Here is a 19,225-nt window from a genome sequence, read left to right as displayed (position 1 = left end):
AATGCCAGATGGAATTTGACTTCCTGACTAGCACATTGAAGCGCCCTCCTACGGAAAAGCTTTCCTTGTAGAGAGCTATCACTATCAGTGCCTAAGCTAGTAAAAGCGTAAAAATAGCTAATTAACTTAGGGAAGGGAACAAACAATGCAAGGTGCTTAGTTCGAGTATTAGATGTACTCGTAATATAGATTCGGAATTTGATAACTGCATCTCTTATCAACTCCGATATACCAGATAATGATGACATTTTATCATTGAAGAAATATGTGTATAAAGTTGTACTTAATGGAGATAATTGTTTAAGTTTCAGATATTATGACTCACTGAATCTGAGGTGCGTTAGAACTTGTTCATGTTTTGGAAGTATCCTACCTTACAATTTCCCTGGGGCCAGTGGGCGCAGCTTTGTTTTTCAGTTGGTATTGATCCGAGAAAAAAACTGAGTGTAATTTTTTTCTAAGCAAATAGTATGAAGGGTATGCAACACATGGGGACTTCAAATTTTGTCGTCACATCGTCATAATCTGAAGCTATCGCTTTTACTAACACGCTAACTATTATTGTAGGTATCCAATAAATAAACAACACCAACACAATTATAAAATAGCCTAATTATAATGCGAAACAATCTTAAAATATTTATAGTCTAGGTAAGTGATTAAGCTATGTTTTAAGATTTGATGGATATCCGTATGACATGAGTGTCAAAGCGCGTACAGTTGTGTGTCAGTGCGGCGCGGCGAGGCCGGCGCGGCGCGCGTGTCGCAGTGAGCGCCGCGCTGCGCCCGCCGCACGCCGCCGCATCGCGCGCCGCTGTATACGCGGGACGGCGCGCTACAGATTGCACTCTTCAACAATCCTAGAAACATCTTAGAACAACAAAAAATAAGCATTGAATATTCGCACGTAAATGTAGATCTTAGGGTAGTGCACAAACGCAGGCTAGCTGTAAGGACCGGACACTGCGGAATAGGGAATAGCTGGGTCCAGCAGGCGCGTGCACAGCATGCCGCACAGGGAGCTGCGCCGGCGCAGCTCTGGATGACTGTCAGGTTAGTTCGCAACTCCTGACCTAATCAAATAATCAATTGCACCGAGTATTATTTTTTGTGTAATAATCTCCTTCATAAACTCTTCATCAAAATAAGGAGCTTCTGCTGAGTTAATTCAATTAAAATTTATGTTTCGATACTGAATAAAATTATTAGAACTACAAAAACCTAATGTCACACGAGATTTCAACGTCTTGTATCATCTTACTTTTTTGTTAACGTAATAAGAAATAACGTAATAACTGATATTCTCTGATGGGCTTATTACCAACACATTAACCAAGGGCACACTGTTTCATCTTCCTTGACTAATAGAGCGTCATCGGGACGCGACGGAGTTTCAGCTGTTGGGGTGATTCAGAATCGATATTTTGATATAAATTTTGTGCTATAACAACGCTGATTTTTATGAAATCGTGTTAAACCTAATCAAAATACAGTAGGATTAGAATTACATAATATACTTATCTAGTTTTGAACACTGCCCTTGCATTATTTAATTATTTCATTTCCGTGAATATTTTACGAGATATCCCTGTTTAAGCATGGGTCCGCAGCTAGATCATTATTAACCACGCGGAAGAAGTTGCAGGCAACAGTAATAACTATTTATCTTTAAAGAATACATAGAAAAGTTAAAGAGTTAAGCAGTGAGAGTTCGGTGCCAGCATTGCACCGGCCAGAGCGCTCGGCGTGGGAGCGGTGCGGGCCGAGCGCGAATAAATCATCCTCTCACGATTCATTACACAATTAGCAAGAGCGTGTGTGCGCGTGCGCCGCACCGCCCCCGTAATTGTATGAGCGCCGCGCCGCGCCGCTGGGACACGCTCAGCGCGGAGCGAGCGGGCTTGTGCTCGCACCAAGCTGCGGTTAAGTTTATACGTTAGGATTTAAAAAAATGCATTTATATCTTAGGGCGCACACGACTTCTCCTTTTTGTAACAAATTTCATGACTGCTCTGCTCTTATTAATCATAGTGTGATTGATTTTATCTATTGTAGGTATCTATATCTATAGCTGAATGTTTTTTTCTATTCGGACCAGTAGTTTGGTTTTTGCATTAAAAAGGACTGTTTACAAAGGTACAAATAAATTCATAAACCTATATTTTCGGCAAGTCCTAGTCGGTGCGGTCCCTGTACTTTTTTACAAGCAAAAAATAAACACAAATGAAATAATTAAATATACTTAAGCTTACCTCTTAAAAACTTATTTCATACAATATTAGTTGTTATAAGTAAGAAGCATAATATTTTTTTTTTATAACTGAGCGGTTGAATCGTACTTTTCCTGCAAAATGTTTAAATGTCGCAGACAAAAGTAATTTTTAAAACGCATACATTTTAAAAATTGAAACGTAACCTTAAACAAAATTGGGGTGAAGCTCCTTGATATACCTCGTTGGGCGCAGACGGCGCAGACGGTGCAGACGGTGCAGTGCGCAGAGGATGGATGTTTCTGAAACCGCTGCATCACGCCAATATATTAATTCGCTAATTAAATGTTCATTATCTTTAATTTTCCATGAAGTTTGTTACTTCTCACGTCGTCGGTATTCTCACATCTTTATATGTCTTTATCGCCACCGATGTGATAATTTACACCGTTTTTTCTTCTTGTTCGTAGTGAGGTAATTCTGTACATTGAATTTATAAGTATTCAAAAATAGTATAAATGCAAACAGATTTTTTTTTCCGTCTGTCTGTCTGCATGTGCACGCATTGGTCAAATTACTGAAGGGATTTCATAATGATCAAGTGGAAGGACCAAAGTTCATGTTTCTGTTGGGTGTATTTATAAATACGGTTGAAATATTTTTCAGCAGGGTTATCAAATTAAGTGAAGTTCTTTCGTTAGTATATCGCTGATATTTGTCACTGTGCCTCGGCGCTACACGTGAAGGATGCTGTTGCCGAATCTCCGAATCTTCGCAAAAACTACCGCGCAGCAGGATTCCGATGGCGTCGTGTCACCCCCCCACCCCCTCTCTGCTCCGCTGGCGAGTAAGCGGCCAGCCGACGCGGCGACGCGACCAACTCGAGTAACGAGAGTTTGCCTAATGTTTACTTCAATAATAAAGCTGACATGATCCATCAGCAGAGAAAAACTAGGTCAGTATTGCTACTACTACAGCGTTTCTATGATTTCTCGCTGTATCAAAGAATCAGATTTATAGATATAGGGCGGTACCTAGTCACGGTGCGCCAGCAGGACTGGTGACTTTACGTATGTTACTGTTTTAAAGCGTTTCTCTATTAAGTATATTGTTTATCAAATACGTAGGTGAACATTCTGACGTAAGTCATAAAGTCCAAAAAGTCAAGACCAAATTCAAGACTTGCCTCGGAGATATGACCTAAAGGGCCAGCTAGCTTAAGAGAGTTATTTTTTTTAAAGAGGCATCGGCTTAAATATTAACTTTTAAAAACCATTTCGGTACATTAAAGCTAGTGCGAATGATTATATTACATATTTGTAGTCGCGCAAACGCAGAGAGGGGATGGCAAAGCCTCTGCTAAGCTTGAAGTTTAGAAACAACGAGGCCTCTTTTTTAGGTACCTGCACTCGGAATACGAAGTCGCGTGGCTTTAGGCACGCGCTTTACGCGTAGCTTCTAAATTATTATACTAGGAAACTTTTTTAAAACAAGTTCATAACTTACCTTATATTATGACCGTAAAAAGATCAGATTATTTAAACCAAGGCACTGATGGTGGAATAGCAGGTTAGATGGGAAACGTCTATTAAGGACCGTCACCTCTACCAGTTTTGTCCCGTCCGTTCATGAGCGGCTGAGGAGGACTTGAATGGAACATCTCTTTTCTCCCCCGTTTACTATTTTGGATTAAATTCGTTGCGGGTTCCAAGGCACATAAGTTTTTCCCTAGGACACACCGAGCTCAAGGATTTCGGTGGTTTTCGTTAGTTTTATTGTAGATGATGGATGATGGCTTACTGGAGTTATTTAAAAAGCTTTCTACGTAATGTCACATAGCATAATATTGATAAAGGTTGCATCGCACGAACGACATGTTGCTGCCGGACCAGACGTACGAGGCGGCGCGCAGCGGGAGCGCGGCGCTGCTGGCGCTGCTGCCGCCGGACTTCTTCTGCAGCAAGCGCGCGGGCGCGGGCGGGGCGCCGGCCGCGGGGCCCAGCTCGCGGAGGCGCCGTCGGCGCCCCATGCGCTCTCACCACCAACAAGGTTTGATATCCTGTCTTGAATGGTTTTCACAATAACCCAGGGCCCCAATTCTGCTATTTACACATTAATTACATTACACATATACATACACATACACACAAAATACATTTCTTCGTATTCTTCTTTTAAGCATTTTTCTAAACAATATTTGGACATTTAGTTTGGGACGGTAACTACGAATGAATTTTCAATAATTGTGTTGGCAAAATGCTCAAGAGAATAGGAATAATTTCAAATTTGATCCAATTGCCATTCATTCATCGATATTGTAAATAGCAAAATCGGGGACCAAGTGCAAGTGAACTGAACAAGTCCACTTGGACACACCCACTTCGATTAGTTGTATATGTACAATACCTAGATACGTGTTAGCCATCTCGGGACCTACAGGCATTGTTAGAAATATCGAAAGTGTGAGAAACCCTATTAATTAAGGATGGCTAATACGTTAATCGTACTTAACAGCAAATTTTGAACTTAGCAGATATCACTGTTTTAATTTACTTAAATCTGCAAAAATAATTATTGATGTAGCGCAGAAACGAGAACGAAAAGCTAAACCAATAAAAGAAACTCCTACTGACATTGTATCATCATAACGCGGGAAACCGCTAGTCTATGGTGATGGTGAGTCAACCTTAAAAGATAGACATATGCTGTCTGAGATTTTTTTGTACATCTTTTTATGGTGTTCAATATTGTAGAACATTATTTTAATGTAGCTCTTGCGGTTAAGCCAGCGTTTGCAATGAAAGCGTAAAAAAATAGTAAATACATTTAAAATCTCTAAATTTGACTATGTTCCTGTACGAAATTATTTATACCTATACTTAAAAAACATCCTCATGAATCAATTTAACTATTAAAAAAACCGCATCAAAATCCGTCGAGTAGTTTCAAAGATTTAAGTAGTGAACGGGAAATAGGGACAGGAGAAGCGGTTCTGTTTTATAATATGTAGTGAGTCTGGTCACATTGTTAGTTAGCAAATAGCAATGTTACGATACTATTCCGAAACGGCGGTATCAGCTAATCACTCTAACAAATATAAGTGTGTGTTCGACTCCGTGAAAGGTAGTGTTAGATAGTTAGTGGTTGGTAGGTAAAGGTAGAACTGTAAAAAGGTTTTTTTTTGCTGTATCAACAAAATAAACTGTGCGGTAAAAATAATGTCCCGTCAACATATTTTCATACATAAGTGCGAGTTTCGTTGTGTCATCCGCGGTGCCATAAGAGCGCGGCGGCGTGCTGGCGGTGCAGCCTGCGCCAGCACGCCGTCACACGCCGGACCCCGCCACGTGTGGCGGCCGGATGTGTGTACACATCCCACAAGTCCAACCGATCACTGCGGCTACGTTAAACTCTCGAAAGCATCGAATATTTCATGTAATAAATAAACGATAGGACCTTTATAAGCCAAATGCAAGCTAAAAATGATCTGTGCAGATGACGCAAGAACAGAAGACATCAACGCGTTGCTACCAAGCTGGCCAATATTATTGTAGGCCCACAGTTTGAGCTGGCTTGTTTGATATTCAAATTATTCTCATATCATTGATATGTGTATGGGTAAATATTTCATTTCGTGCATATCACATGGCAGACGATAAAGAATATATAAAAAGCTGAAAGAATTGGTACTTTAAGTTGTTTTTGTATAATTAACTTGGGGTTTTATAAGGCACAATTTAAATAAAAAGTGTACTAAATATATAACAAAGGATCTAAAATCTAATTACCGTCTATGTCCCTTTTCACAGATTTTAGTAAATTACCAAATCCATTTAGGAACTGCATTTGAAGAATGTCTTTTTCATTACTAACTAGCTGTTGCCCGCGAGTTCGTCCCCGTGGGTAGAAGATATATGTAAGTTATGATTTATACCTGCCCTGTTTTCTTCAGATTTTCCATAGTATCTTCGCTCCTATTAGTCTCAGCGTGATGGTTTATAGCCTAAAGCCTTCTTCAATGAATGGTCTATTCAACACAAAAATATTTTTTTAATTTGGACCACTCAACGCTCAGCCACTGAGCAGAACACACGCACGAAAGACTTATTATAGCTACGAAAATTTAAGTTCTTAATCCGTCCGAAAAGTGACGTGTTAGGAATATTTCTGCATACCGTTCGTGTTATAAAAGGTATTTATACTAATTCTTATCCAATAATAATTTGACGAACGTATTCGGTAGAAGTTTCTTTATCCGCTGATATTTATGAATCTAATTGCCAATCTTCTAATTAGCATCGATTACCGTTCTTTTTTATTCGAATGCTAATAAGCTGCAACAAACGGTAATGATAATATTCTGTCATTCAATTCTGTATACACAGTATTTTAAGTTAACTTATATGTGACATAGCGAATATTTACTATATATTTTTAAATTTATCAGTTGCATTTGGTTACTAGCACACAATTTTATTTTTCAAGTAAGTTAAAATGCACTTACCAATATTGCATACGTTGTTAGATGTAGAGATACGGATATAGGGTACCTTTCATCCTTTTACATACCTTCCCTGTACATCTGGCAACGTATGAAACATTTCAGAATGATAGGTTCAGTGGTTTAGGCGTACAAGGGTAACAAACGAACAAACTCACTTTCGCATGTATAAAAAAATTATTCAGATAAGATTATGATTATTTTGTACCTATTTTTAAGTTAATTTTCAGGTTTGTTTTATTGCAATTAAAGTCTGATTCATCAAACTATTGTTATTTTGCTAATTACCATTTTTCAACCTCATTACCATAAATAGATATCTAATTTCCGTTTGTGCTAAATATCATTACCGTTTCTTTAAAAAAAGAAAACGCCAATACCTTAAAAACGAAAGGTCTGATGACTGTCCCTTTGTTATGTTTGAATTACGATCATTAAACACTTTCAAAAGAACATATAAAGAACATGATCAGGCAGATTTATTTGACAACTCTGAAAAAGATCATAATATGCACGAAATGAAATATTTACCCGTATAATAAATGTTTTTATTTGGATTTTACAAGAATATGAAGTCGGTAACAAGAGGCAGCGCTCGACTTTTCATCGTGTGGATGTGAAGTATAGAGTGTGTCACTGGCGCGTTCCGCAAACTTCCCGATTCGGTGCATCCGCCGCACGCCTCCCGAATGGGTTATAGGAATCCCGCAACGTTTAACAAAAACTGCTTTCTACCGAGCTGGGTATCAGGTAGTTAGCGCGGTGACTTCCGCCACGGTGGCGGCGCCCGGCGGCGCGCGGCGCAAGCCGCAGCGAGCCGGGCCGCGCGGGCCGCTCGCCTCGCACGCCGCGCCCGCCAGGTGGCGCGCTATGCCACAACGATGACGACACTGGATCGCCCTACATTAGATATCAACGCGCGACATAGCGCGGTAACCAACAGCGAAACTTCGTTTTACCAAGACTTCTAAAAATGTAAGGGTAGGAAAGTAATTGTCATAAGATTGTCGTTTTCATAAAGGCAGTTGCTGTATTCTTTCCTGAAACTTGTCGTTTGTAATTAGGTAAATAAAAGGACTTATGCCATTAATGGTACAATCAACGTAGCATACGAAATAATATAAGCTCATGCATCACACGTCCTTGTGCGGGATGGATGCCCTGGTACCTATGTCTTCAAACTTCCAGCCTTATCGTTCCATAATATTTTCTTCTATATTGTGAAGGTAATGGGGAATGCTTCTGCCTCATCGGCTTTATCTTTCGTCGTTTCTCAAGCTTTACAAAGATGTCGAGTTCACCACCTAACAACATATATAATCAGTATCCAAATACACAGTTAGAATGAGAGTTGGGCGGAAGGCTTGTGCGACGCAGGCGCATAGCTTTCGGCACACAAATAAACAAACCAGTTCCTGCGTCCCCCGCCCTCCCCCGCTCTATCTATATTCCCTCGCCCCGCGCCCACCAGCCTTTGCGCTCCGTGCCCGTTTAATGTACGAAATGAACTTTTGGTATGGGCCCTTCTCGATGCAACTTGAACTCATTCCTTTTTTAATTCATCGCTGATTTATGCCTATTAAGGGTTTCTGAATATTTAGATTTTGATATAAGGCTTGAGCATGATAGTTAATACCTTGATTTGGATCATGTGTGATGTTCATCAGGTAACATGTTCTGTGTGATCCAGGTTTTAAGATATGATAGAGGTCTTTCACGAGAGCACTAAATATTTCTAACTCAAAAGAAGGTGTCGCTCGTGCCGGGCGCGGCGGGGCGCGGGACGCGGTCGCGGGGCGCGGGGCGCGGTAGTGACGCGGGCGCGGCAGTACGCGGGTGTACGCGAGCGCGACTGGTCGCCGCTTGACGCTAGGAGCGGCGCGGCCGCGGACTGTGATGCGAGCGCGCCGCCCGCCATGGCCACGCTCGGCCTCTCCAAGGTGTTCATTCTCGACAAGTACTTCACCGAGCTGCAGCGGTTCTGGGAGACGGAGAAGAAGCTGCAAGGTGAGAGCTCGCCCGTCCCCCCCTCCTCTCACCCGCGGCCTGCGCCCGCGCGCTGCCGGCCACGGGACTCTGATGATTATTACTTTTTGTGTCGTGTTCGGCGCTCGAAAGCTCCACGTAATACTTTGAGATTGTGCGTGTGTATACGTGAGCGTGCGTGTGTGTCTGTGATTGTGAATCAAATTGCTCGAAAGCTCTAAAAGTGTGGGTCCTGCGGCCAGCAGACTGCAGCTGCAACCTCAGTCCGGTGCCGCACTATACTGTATTTGTGCTTACCTCAATTCTATTTGAGTAATTCACATATGTAAGATTAGATGCAGGTACTTTACTCCTGTTACATACCTACTTGTAGCACTCTCCCCAAAACTGTCCGTGGAATAGCGTACGTCCGTCGTAGAGAGGTGGGTGGCGCGGGCGCAACGGAGGTCGCGCTACCTGGATATTGTTGTGCTCCGAGCTGCGCCCGAGCGATGACAAACATCACGGATCGCTTTGTTTATGCCCGACAGGAGACTGTCTTGTACACCGAGCTGCTTGAGTCAGCCACAGGTTACGGTTGAATGCGTATATCCAAAACAATAACAGTATTATCTATGTACTTATCTAGAACTCGACAGAGTTTTAATTAAGTTGCTCCACGAAAAGTAAAAGCCCCAAGGCTTTGCATTTGTGGTGGAAGTTTACTAGGCACCACGAAATTTTGTAATGCTTAATCACGGCTTCATATAGTAGTAGTATAAGTCTTTATAGTTGTTGGACTTGTTGGTACATTAAACTATACTGCACTCGGTGAAATCATGGAGAAAGGCAACAAAGTAAAGCGAGTGAGTGATACGAGCCTTCGAGACTCGCCGTATTGTTATACAAATGAGATGAGTAGAGGAGTGAGCGGGAGCGTCAGGTGCTCGTATCCGACCTGTTCGGCTCTGCTCGGCACTGTTCGCCACTGTTCGGCTCTACTCGAGCAGCAGAGGTCGTGACTGCGAGCGCTGCTCTCGTGCATATTCAACGAGGGAAGGCTTTGTGCGGCACGATGATGAGCGCTGTGCGTGCGTTTGCGACGTTTCCTCCTACACCTACAAGGAAAGATATTCGACGCGTGGACTAACTTAATGTGAATATTTAGTGAGCAACCAGTGTTATGCTAAACTGCATCTGCATCGGCTTGTGCCCCCCCCCCCTCGTTCTCCCGCCCTCTAACGGCACGTAATAGATAGTGCTGGGCCAGTAAACTGATGACTGCTCTACGTAGCGACTGAATAAGAACACATTCCTGAAGTCATCGTATTATATCTGCTACACACAGTCCAATCGCTTCAATCTTTATACTTATTTTATATTGCTGCGTTGCATTGCCACCGGAGGTGGACCGGTGTCCAAGAGGATTCCTCGGCCTAACCAAAACAAAAGGTATTTAATTATGGATACCAAGATATCTACAACAAAGAAGTAAATCCACTTGCAAGCAGCACGTGGATTTACGTTCTCGCACCACTACGAAAAAAATATTCCTTTATATTTAGTTTACTCAAAAATATTATTTTTGTTTGAAAACATTTTAGATGTACATATTTCATTCTCTAAATTGAGGGCATACCATTGCCATTCGTTTAAGTATAGCTTCATCTTTACAACTAGTTTTAACCAAGTTGTTAAAGTACAGACTAGGGTTTAACAGGATTGAAAATGGTCCTTTGACCAAACTAGATCTATCATAGCTTAAACCTACTATTATTGATAGTCCATCTTTTGTCATATGGCAATAACCCTTTTTTATTAGTTTATTTTATAACAGGGTATTATTATTCATTACCACGCGCACGGTAGCGCACTTGGCGTTCGCGATTCCGGATTCTAATATATGAGATGCAGGTCTCATTCGGAAAAAAGCTCACGAAGTACATATTTAACAGTTATTCCTTTATAAAACTACCCAAGATTGAAAAGCTAGCAGCGCTTACGAACTCAAATTGCTTAAAAGTCAAGTGTCGGACTTGCGCAAGGTTTTTCTGATATCTTACAACTTATATTAACCATCATAAAATATGTTCGTTGTTTAGTAAAGGGGTTTTAATTCCGCAGTCTGAATACAATATCGATATTTGTTTATTCCACATATGTAAAGAAATTATTCATATGCAAATTTTTCCAATTATTTAAATATTTAAAAAAGTAAACAAGCTTGGTGTCTTTCTTTTTTAAACATAGTTTAAAAGGAAAACGCTACAATTTGGGTACGGAATACTAAAAGAAATGCAATAGTAGCACTAGCATCATACTAAGTAATTTATAAAGATTGTTTGTTTTTGTGAATGTTTGTCACCTCTTCACGCTTTTCATGGAGCGTCCCTGGATTGCCAGTTACCTTGTACAATATTTCTTTAGTTATATCTTACTATGTTTGGTTTTTAAACTGGTGTTAAGCACATAGATTTTAACAAAGATATTGAATCGAATATTCCGAGGTGGTTGTCAGTGTCGGTCCCCTCATGTCTCTCTACCTTAAGATGTTACATGGTTTGGGGTTCACAGTGTTACGTTGCCTCAATGCCCGATGGCTCAAATCCAGGAATCTGGTCTTTGCTGATATAGATTTAAGATCTCGAGCTTTGTTCATAACTCAAGCAGTCATTAGGAGGCGCGACCTTCACACAGCAGCCCTCGCCGCCCGCGCGCCGCCCGCCGCGTCCCGTTACACCTGATCACTGGTCTACGCGTGTCCCTGTGTGCGTGTAGAGCGCCGCGCATGTGTGATCGGCATCCGGTGCAATTATCAGCGGCGGGCGGCGCACGCGCGCAACACTTTTTTAAGCCAAGTGCGCTGCGCTCCCACTCGGTACAGTCTGCTGCGCGGTGCCATGTTAGCTGCGCATGACTCGTCTCATAGGGAGCTTTCATTTGTACCGAAGATTAATCATTGCCTTACTATGCGGTACTGTAACCTGCCCTTTGACCACTCTTGGTCGAGACTGGTAGTTCCTTACTCGCAACTTATCTATTTAGGTAGTTGAGCTTTAAGTTTTTGGTGACTTCTAAGAATACAATGTGCGGGAATCGGTCGTCTATATCAATACCTATCTGTCATTACTATCTCAGTCACTTGTGAACTCAGAATCTTTAGTACAATGCTACGTCTTACAGCACAGATTAAGAAAAAAGGTGAAACCAATTTTTTGTTACGTTACATTATAGTTATTATTTTTTTGTAATCAAAAAGTAGGCTGTCATCCAGCCTTTCTAATTAATATTCTTTTTGAATAATGAGAAAAATCCTTTGAAAAGGACATAGCCTTTCTCATAGTCCATAGTCTGTCTATAATATAGTGATAGATACCTACTAGGGATAGTAGGTACGCTATCATCAAGAGGAGCAGAGCAGCAATAAGAAATAGTCAGTTTTTGGTAACAATCTTGTTACTGGTTGCGTTTACGGTTGAATATAAGTAAAAGTCGTGTGTGACTGAAACGTTTCTCAATGATCTTTTAAGGTTGATTCAGTTTAATATTTTTTACGGAAATATGTTTTTTCTAAAACAACTCTTATTTCAGTAAGTTTTATTGTAAAATGGTGTTAATACTTTTTAATCTAAATTAATTTAGCGTTACAAGTATTTAATTCAGCCCTTCCCTAATTTAATTTATTGGCTCTGCAGCGAAGTCGCGGGCGACTTCGTATGCGTGGTAATATGCGTTGAGAATACTGAAAACAAATACTCAATGACGACAAGGATAGCCGAGTGGAGTGGTAAAGGTCACCATACAGACCTGGAACCCCTGCGATGCATGGTTTAAATTCCTCAAAGTAAAGGTAAATTCGCAAAAAAAAGCAGTTGTTAAATACATATAATTGAAGTTTAGTCTATCAGCCTTTTTCAGGCGTTTCAAAAATGTGCGGGCTTATACTCTACTTACTATATATTAAACTAGCTGTTGCCCGCGACTTCGTCCACGTGGTTAGAATTTTCCCCATTTTCCATTGTATCTTCGCTCCTATTAGTCGCAGCGTGATGTTATAATTAGCCTATAGCCTTCCTCGATAAAAGGTCTATTCAACACAAAAAGATTTTTTCAAATCGAACCAGTGGTTCCCGAGATTAGCGCGTTCAAACAAACAAACAAACAAACTCTTCAGCTTTATATATTAGTATAGATTACTGTTTACTACTTATATTCTTGATATAAACTTATGATCGAAACCAGAATAAAATAGCTAACAGCAGATCTGTGTTGTTAAAGATTATATTATAGCTGTTGCCCGCCACTTCGTCCGAGTGGTTAGAAGATATAAGTTATGAATACTTGAACGGAAGACCTCGAAGATGAATAATTTTTCCTGTTTTTTCCATATTTTCCATTGTATCTTCGCCCCTATTAGTCGCAGCGTGATGGTATATAACCTAAAACCTACTCAATGAGTAGTCTATTCAACACAAAAATAATTTTTCAATTTGAACCCGTAGTTCCAGAGATTAGCGCGTTCAAACAAACAAACTTTTCAGCTTTATATATTAGTATAAGAGTATAGATTATAATTTTAACTATTGATAGTATAGTCGTATACCTTTGAATTGTCAGTACGTAATGTACGCTAACGTAAATAAAGTTATGACTACGGCTTTTGATTTTTAAATTTTGATTCTTAAATCCTTCGAGGAGAATATGAGAAGCGAAGCATCTTACAGCTCTCTGATTGTTACAGCATAGTCGACTGAACCGAAAGAGTCCTCAAAGCAGTTTAACATCAACAGTTATATCGAAAAATAGTTGACTCAGCAGGGTCAGATTTTATTAAAAGGGAAACGTCACCTTTTTATTTTTGTGAATGTGATGTTGATATCATTTTGGAATATCTGAAATTCAGTGTGTAACTGTACCATCTGGAAACCGTTTTAAATTCTTTTGATGAGACTCTATCAGTAAAAACCCTCAATTAAACACAGCACCAACCATTAAGTTCTGGGTTAAATAGCTTATTTTACTGCTACCCATAAGTTGAAATAGATATTAGCTGATGGTGCGGCAGTACTGTTATCGTACTTCTTGTAAAGAGTGTGGTTGGCAGAGCCGCGAGGGCGCGTGCGGGCCCTGCCGCATGCCGGTCGGCGCGCGCAACATGCGCGGACAGGTTTGTGAGTCAGTGCCGGGCTAGCGTCGGTTTAGGATTCCTTTGTCAAATCTACTTTCTATAGCTTACAAAAGTGTGTCGGGAGCGTGGAGCACTCGCGCTGCTTTCATATTCTGAGCGCTACTTGCACCTCACGGTGTTGCGGGAGCCGCTCTCAATCGGCAGTATCCATCGGACGTCGCGAAGGCGGCAATCTAGCTCCTTATAGTAGTTTACTCACGTCAAAGAAGCACTAGAATTATTAGACAACTACCTAAAACAAGCAGAGTAATGTTGTTTTTCTTTGGGTATCCCCATCGAACTTGAATGCCAATACCTTTACTGATGAATTGTGTACAATTGAATCGTGTTATGACTATGAGTACTGGCTACAGTGGCTACTAATACTATGTTCCATTGTTTTACGTAGGAACTTCAGAAAGGTAAACCATCTTGGATAGTCTTGAAAACAAAATGTTATTCAACAAATGGAGTATGAATATTATTTTCACCTGTCGGGACGGGCAGTTAAAATGGGTTACCTACCTACTCGATGTTAATAAGAGGTAAAGCTGGTAAAGGTATATTTCTGCGAGTATGATAATTGCATCGACCGAATCCAGTTCGGCACACGAGTCACGGCCGACGGTCGCGGCTCCACTGTTTTTTGTTCGCTGATTCAGCAGCACTCGTGGTTCTCACGGTCGAGCAGGTATCAGGATTCCATATGATTCGACTCACTACTTATTTGCGAGCCCATTTACCTATTGATATTGCTTTGATCTTGGTGTTTGGTATTGACTCTGTGTGATTTAGTGCTTACGTGGTATTCATTATATTCAATTCATGTCGTTTTTTTGCTTCCGCCGCTTTTAGCAGAATTACTAGAATGCGTTGAGTGGGGAAGGTGTTTAGCGTTTGTATTTCCAAGCAACTCGCCCCACAGTCCGGGCGCTCTGCTAACTGTAGAAACACTAACACATTTGGGTGGTCACCGCCGCGCGCCACCACTCTGGGATTAAATATAAACGCGTTTTAAGTTCTGAATAAAAAGCCCTTTACACGCCTGTAATAAATACACTACTATATAATATACCTACACTAATAAAGGCTAAATGCTTCATAAGAGATTTTACATCGCGAGTGCCGTAGAGCAGGGAGGAGACTGCGTCGGCGCGATGTTGACATTCCACCGGAGCGCGGCGCTGAAAGTAAAAGCCATAGGTGCGCACGCGCATGCAGCGCACGCGCTTCGCGCCGCTGCTGTTTTTGCGCAGTGCTATGAAATTGAATGAAATGTCATTAACAATGTTAACTGGTACTTGAGACACACGCCTATCCACTGAGCCACTTGAGAAGAAATAACGATAATGCTACAGTGTGTTTGCATGTCCTATTCAGACGAAAGAAAATTGTGCAGGCTAGATACGGTAAAGCGTACTCTGCACATTACTCGTAATGACTTTATCAAACCTTTTGACTAGATACATCCCGAATCTCTATAAGTCTTTATTTCAGCAAGGTTTGAAAAAAACACAAGTGTTATAAATATATATTATAGGTAAATATATATATATTATAATATATATAAAGGCACTGCAATAATACATTTAGGAACAAATGGTGAAATTCAAAGTATGTATCTTCAGAATTCTCTCCTGCATTCTTAGATAATCTGAAACTCAAACAAGATCTTAAAGAATCTTAAAATGATCACAGCATATACGAATTCTAGGAGGGATTTGATATTATGATAAAACTTAATATACAAAATATGGATACAATTCGAAATGAAAAAGGCTTACCTACATTAAAATATTACTAAGTACTTAAGCCTTATTACGTGGGGAGGCGTATGACTGCTTTGTAGCTATAGTTTGAAGATAGAGAGCAATTCATTAAATTGAAGACATTATTATAATAATTTAATAGAAAACATAAGAAACTCAGCTCATACGTGCTGGTTAAACCTCCAGAGAAGGAGGACTTCTCTCCCAAACAGAAAACGGGCAAAGCGTAGTTTTCGCGGATGGTATTTCGAGCGCGACTCTTCTATGTTTAAAAGACTGAAAAGCACAGATTCAGAGGGGAAAATCAAAAATTAAACGTTTTCATATGCTTTACACTTTACATCTCATGGCGCCAGAAGACATAAAACAACAAAATAAACCCAGAATATTATTCTTAAATAAAAGCAATACTGAATCAGAAAGCTATTTTACATTACAGTACGTAATATCCCTACTTCCGTTCTAATACAGTAATACTAATAAGTAACTCTGTCTGTCAGACAGTTACTTTCGCATTCAATAGTAATTTTGATTAAAATTTAGTCCTTTTTCGGTAAAAACTTACGGACTTAGGGATTTAACGGACTTGGGGATTTTTGGAACTGAAAGTATCGTCAAGTTTAATTTTTATAGTTTTCAAAAACACACTTAGGGATATCATAACAAATAAATTGTTTGACGTATCGATAGAGAAAAAACCACCGATCAACCAGTGTTATTAGTGCAGAAAATCCCTAACTAGGACTTAGGGATTTTTTGAATTGGGGCACCTATTTATAATATTGGATAAGTATATTTAGTAGAGATCTATGTAGTATGCAACTAGAGTCATTATTTTAACTTTAAAAGTGCCTGGAAAGCGGCCAATCTTCTTCTTTCTTATATTAAAAATTAATTGTTGTTCGTTAGTCTCGCTAAAACTCGAGAACGACTGAAGCGATTTGGCTTAATTTTAGTCTAGAATGGGATGGTGTAAATTACATTTGGAAAAGTTGCAAAATAAATGATTTTTGTCTGCATTTTTAGTATCGACTGTTAGGAGGTACGTAGTTCGCCGGAACAGCTAGTCAAATATAAACTGTTCATTTTGATCTAAATGTATATTCTAAAGTTTTAGTGGTTTTTATTAAATCATTAATATTCTTATATTTACAGTAAAATAATAATAAGCGATGTTAATTGTGAAATTAAAATTAATAATATAAAGAAACTAATAACAAGGAAAATAAATAAAGCGCTCTCCCTCTCTCTGTTATTTAGCTGCGCCAAACCGGGTCCGTAATTGTCTCTGTATGCTGTCACCTGTAAACAATATATATTATTATCGTGGATTGCAATAAACGATTCGATTTGATACGTTAAAAAACCGTCGTATTTACGTTTGTTTAAAGTGAACAAAATGTGCAGAGGTAAAGTTTTTCAAAATAGATGGTTGCTTGCATTGCACTGCCTAATAAAAGGAGGCTTCGCTTGCATCACTCCACGGAGCCGGTTACGACCCCCCCCACACACACAACACGTCCCGTCCCGCCGTGTGTGCGACACACCGCCTCTCCCACCACTCCCACCAGACACTGCTCAACCGCTTTTACATGATGTAAGGCAAGTGGTTTATGAATTGTTTTTCAACAATTTCCATCTCATTGTAATGGTGGGGGTTGTTCACGACTAGTGTACATTTTAATGATCGTGGGAATTGCTGCTCTGTGCCTCAGTGACATTAAGAGACACACAAAAGTGATTGAAACTTTCTTTATGTTAAAGTAGAAATGTATCAGTCATATTATAAGTAGTTACCCAAAGCCAGTGTGACGAAGTTTAGCTGGCTTGGCTTTACGAGCGGCATTTAACTAGACCCTCCCAGATAGCTTAGTTATATTTATGTACTTAGTACATAACTAAGTTCATTTTTATTAAGACTAGGTACGAGTAATTATCTTCGCATTTACAATTGCGTACAATACATGATTAGTAGAATCGGTCGAGCATTTTAAATTCTTAAATAAAAGGAAAAGAAAAAAAAGTTGATGGGTCTGAAATTTTGTCAAAATAACCGAATGTCCGCAAACATACTCGAGTGGGGACATAATTTAAAGAGAAAACTACTGAAAGAGAATATTGATGAAATTATGACTAATCAAGATATTCCTAAGTTTCTTTTAATGAGTGAATTGGTGATTCTTAACCGTATTATTCACGGTGATTTTTTAGTCGTCTTACAAAAGCAGCCCAGTTAAAAGTTACTGTGTAAAGTATCATAAAATTTGGCATGTATGTACGTTTCAGACGCGTCTTCATCAAACGAAGCGGTCCATCTGCAGCGGCGGTTGCTGTGCTTGAGCTCGGACCTGGTGTCGCTGCGCAACCACCTGCTGGTTGGCGCGGGCGCGGGTGCAGGCGGGGGCGCGAGCGGGGGCGCGGGCGCGAGCGGCGCGGGGCAGCCGGCCGTGCCGCCGCGCGCCCCCCACCTGCTGCCGCCGGCGCCGCCGCCCGCGCAGCCCTCGCCACCCGCACCGCCTCCCGCGCCTCACCATACGCTGCCGCCGCCGCCAGGTACACTCACAATAATATTTTCAACAAGCGATACGAATAATGTTTTTTTTATTTCGATCATTTTTGATTAAGTATTTAATATAAAATGCAATTCTTAGGTTGACAATATTTTCATAAAATTGGGAAGATACAACAAATTTTGGATAATTCTCCTGATACACTTCGCAGCATTGAGTGGGTGTCTATTAGTCACATCAATTTTGAATATAACATTTATTTATTTATTTGATGCACGCAAGACTTCAGCTGCATAAAACTAAGATAACTTAAACGTAGTCAACAGAAAGGCAATAAGAAGTCTTCGCTTATAGAAATGGAGTAGGTAAACATTTTGAATGTGAGCGTACAGGATGGGAGCGGCTATACTAATAATATTTTTGAGTTGTTGCTAATTACACAAATAAATATATAAATATTTTTTTATTTGAAAAAGTTAAGGCTTAAGCATGCTTTCCGATGACACACTAGTAACAAAGGGATCAATATCATGTCGCCTACACAAACTGTTGAAGCCTACATTACTTCATATCTGTATCAGACATTTCGTACGAGCATGTATGGTATAAATGATGTACATGTGCATGTGCAGAGAGCCGCTGGCCGCTGGCCAAGCCGGCGGGGGGTGGCGGCTGGCCCGCTGGCGCTGATGTCGAGGACCTCATCCACCTGCGCGGTCCGCTCACCGAGGACGCCGTGGTTCGCGCGCTACAGGCTCGCTTCTACCACAACAAGTTCTACGTGAGTTCTCCCAACGACCAAAACGAATCCAAGATATTTGGAGCCAATACAATAGAATATGATTATTACCTAAGCGTCAATTAATTTTTCAGACGATGATTGGGCCTATTCTGGTGGCCGTGAATCCGTACACGGATGCGTGTAACGCACTGACGCTGACGGCGGCGCGCGCGCACCGGCCCGAGCTGGCGCGGCTCGTGCACGACGCGGTGCGCCACCAGGCCGACAGCGGCTACCCGCAGGCTATCATACTCTCAGGTACGCACGTGCCCACCCCACTCAGGTATCGCTTTTGAATGTATGTATGTAGCTTTTTCTATTG

The 19,225-nt window shown here is 40.7% G+C and overlaps 1 protein-coding gene across 1 annotated transcript in view; it reads left to right on the top strand.

The window, feature by feature from the left end:
• Positions 1–8,523: 8,523 nt before the first annotated feature.
• LOC113498327 (myosin IA heavy chain) overlaps positions 8,524–19,225 on the top strand; it is a 16,704-nt gene continuing 6,002 nt past the window's right edge. The window contains exons 1-4 of the mRNA XM_026878315.1: positions 8,524–8,718; positions 17,899–18,165; positions 18,755–18,903; positions 18,996–19,161. Coding sequence (XP_026734116.1) covers positions 8,628–8,718; positions 17,899–18,165; positions 18,755–18,903; positions 18,996–19,161 — 673 coding nt within the window. The 5' untranslated portion in view covers positions 8,524–8,627. The remainder of the gene's footprint in view (positions 8,719–17,898; positions 18,166–18,754; positions 18,904–18,995; positions 19,162–19,225) is intronic.

Source organism: Trichoplusia ni, chromosome 1 (assembly GCF_003590095.1).
Source record: "Trichoplusia ni isolate ovarian cell line Hi5 chromosome 1, tn1, whole genome shotgun sequence".
Classification (NCBI taxonomy): Eukaryota; Metazoa; Arthropoda; class Insecta; order Lepidoptera; family Noctuidae; genus Trichoplusia; species Trichoplusia ni.
This window is presented reverse-complemented; position numbering and strand designations above follow the sequence as displayed.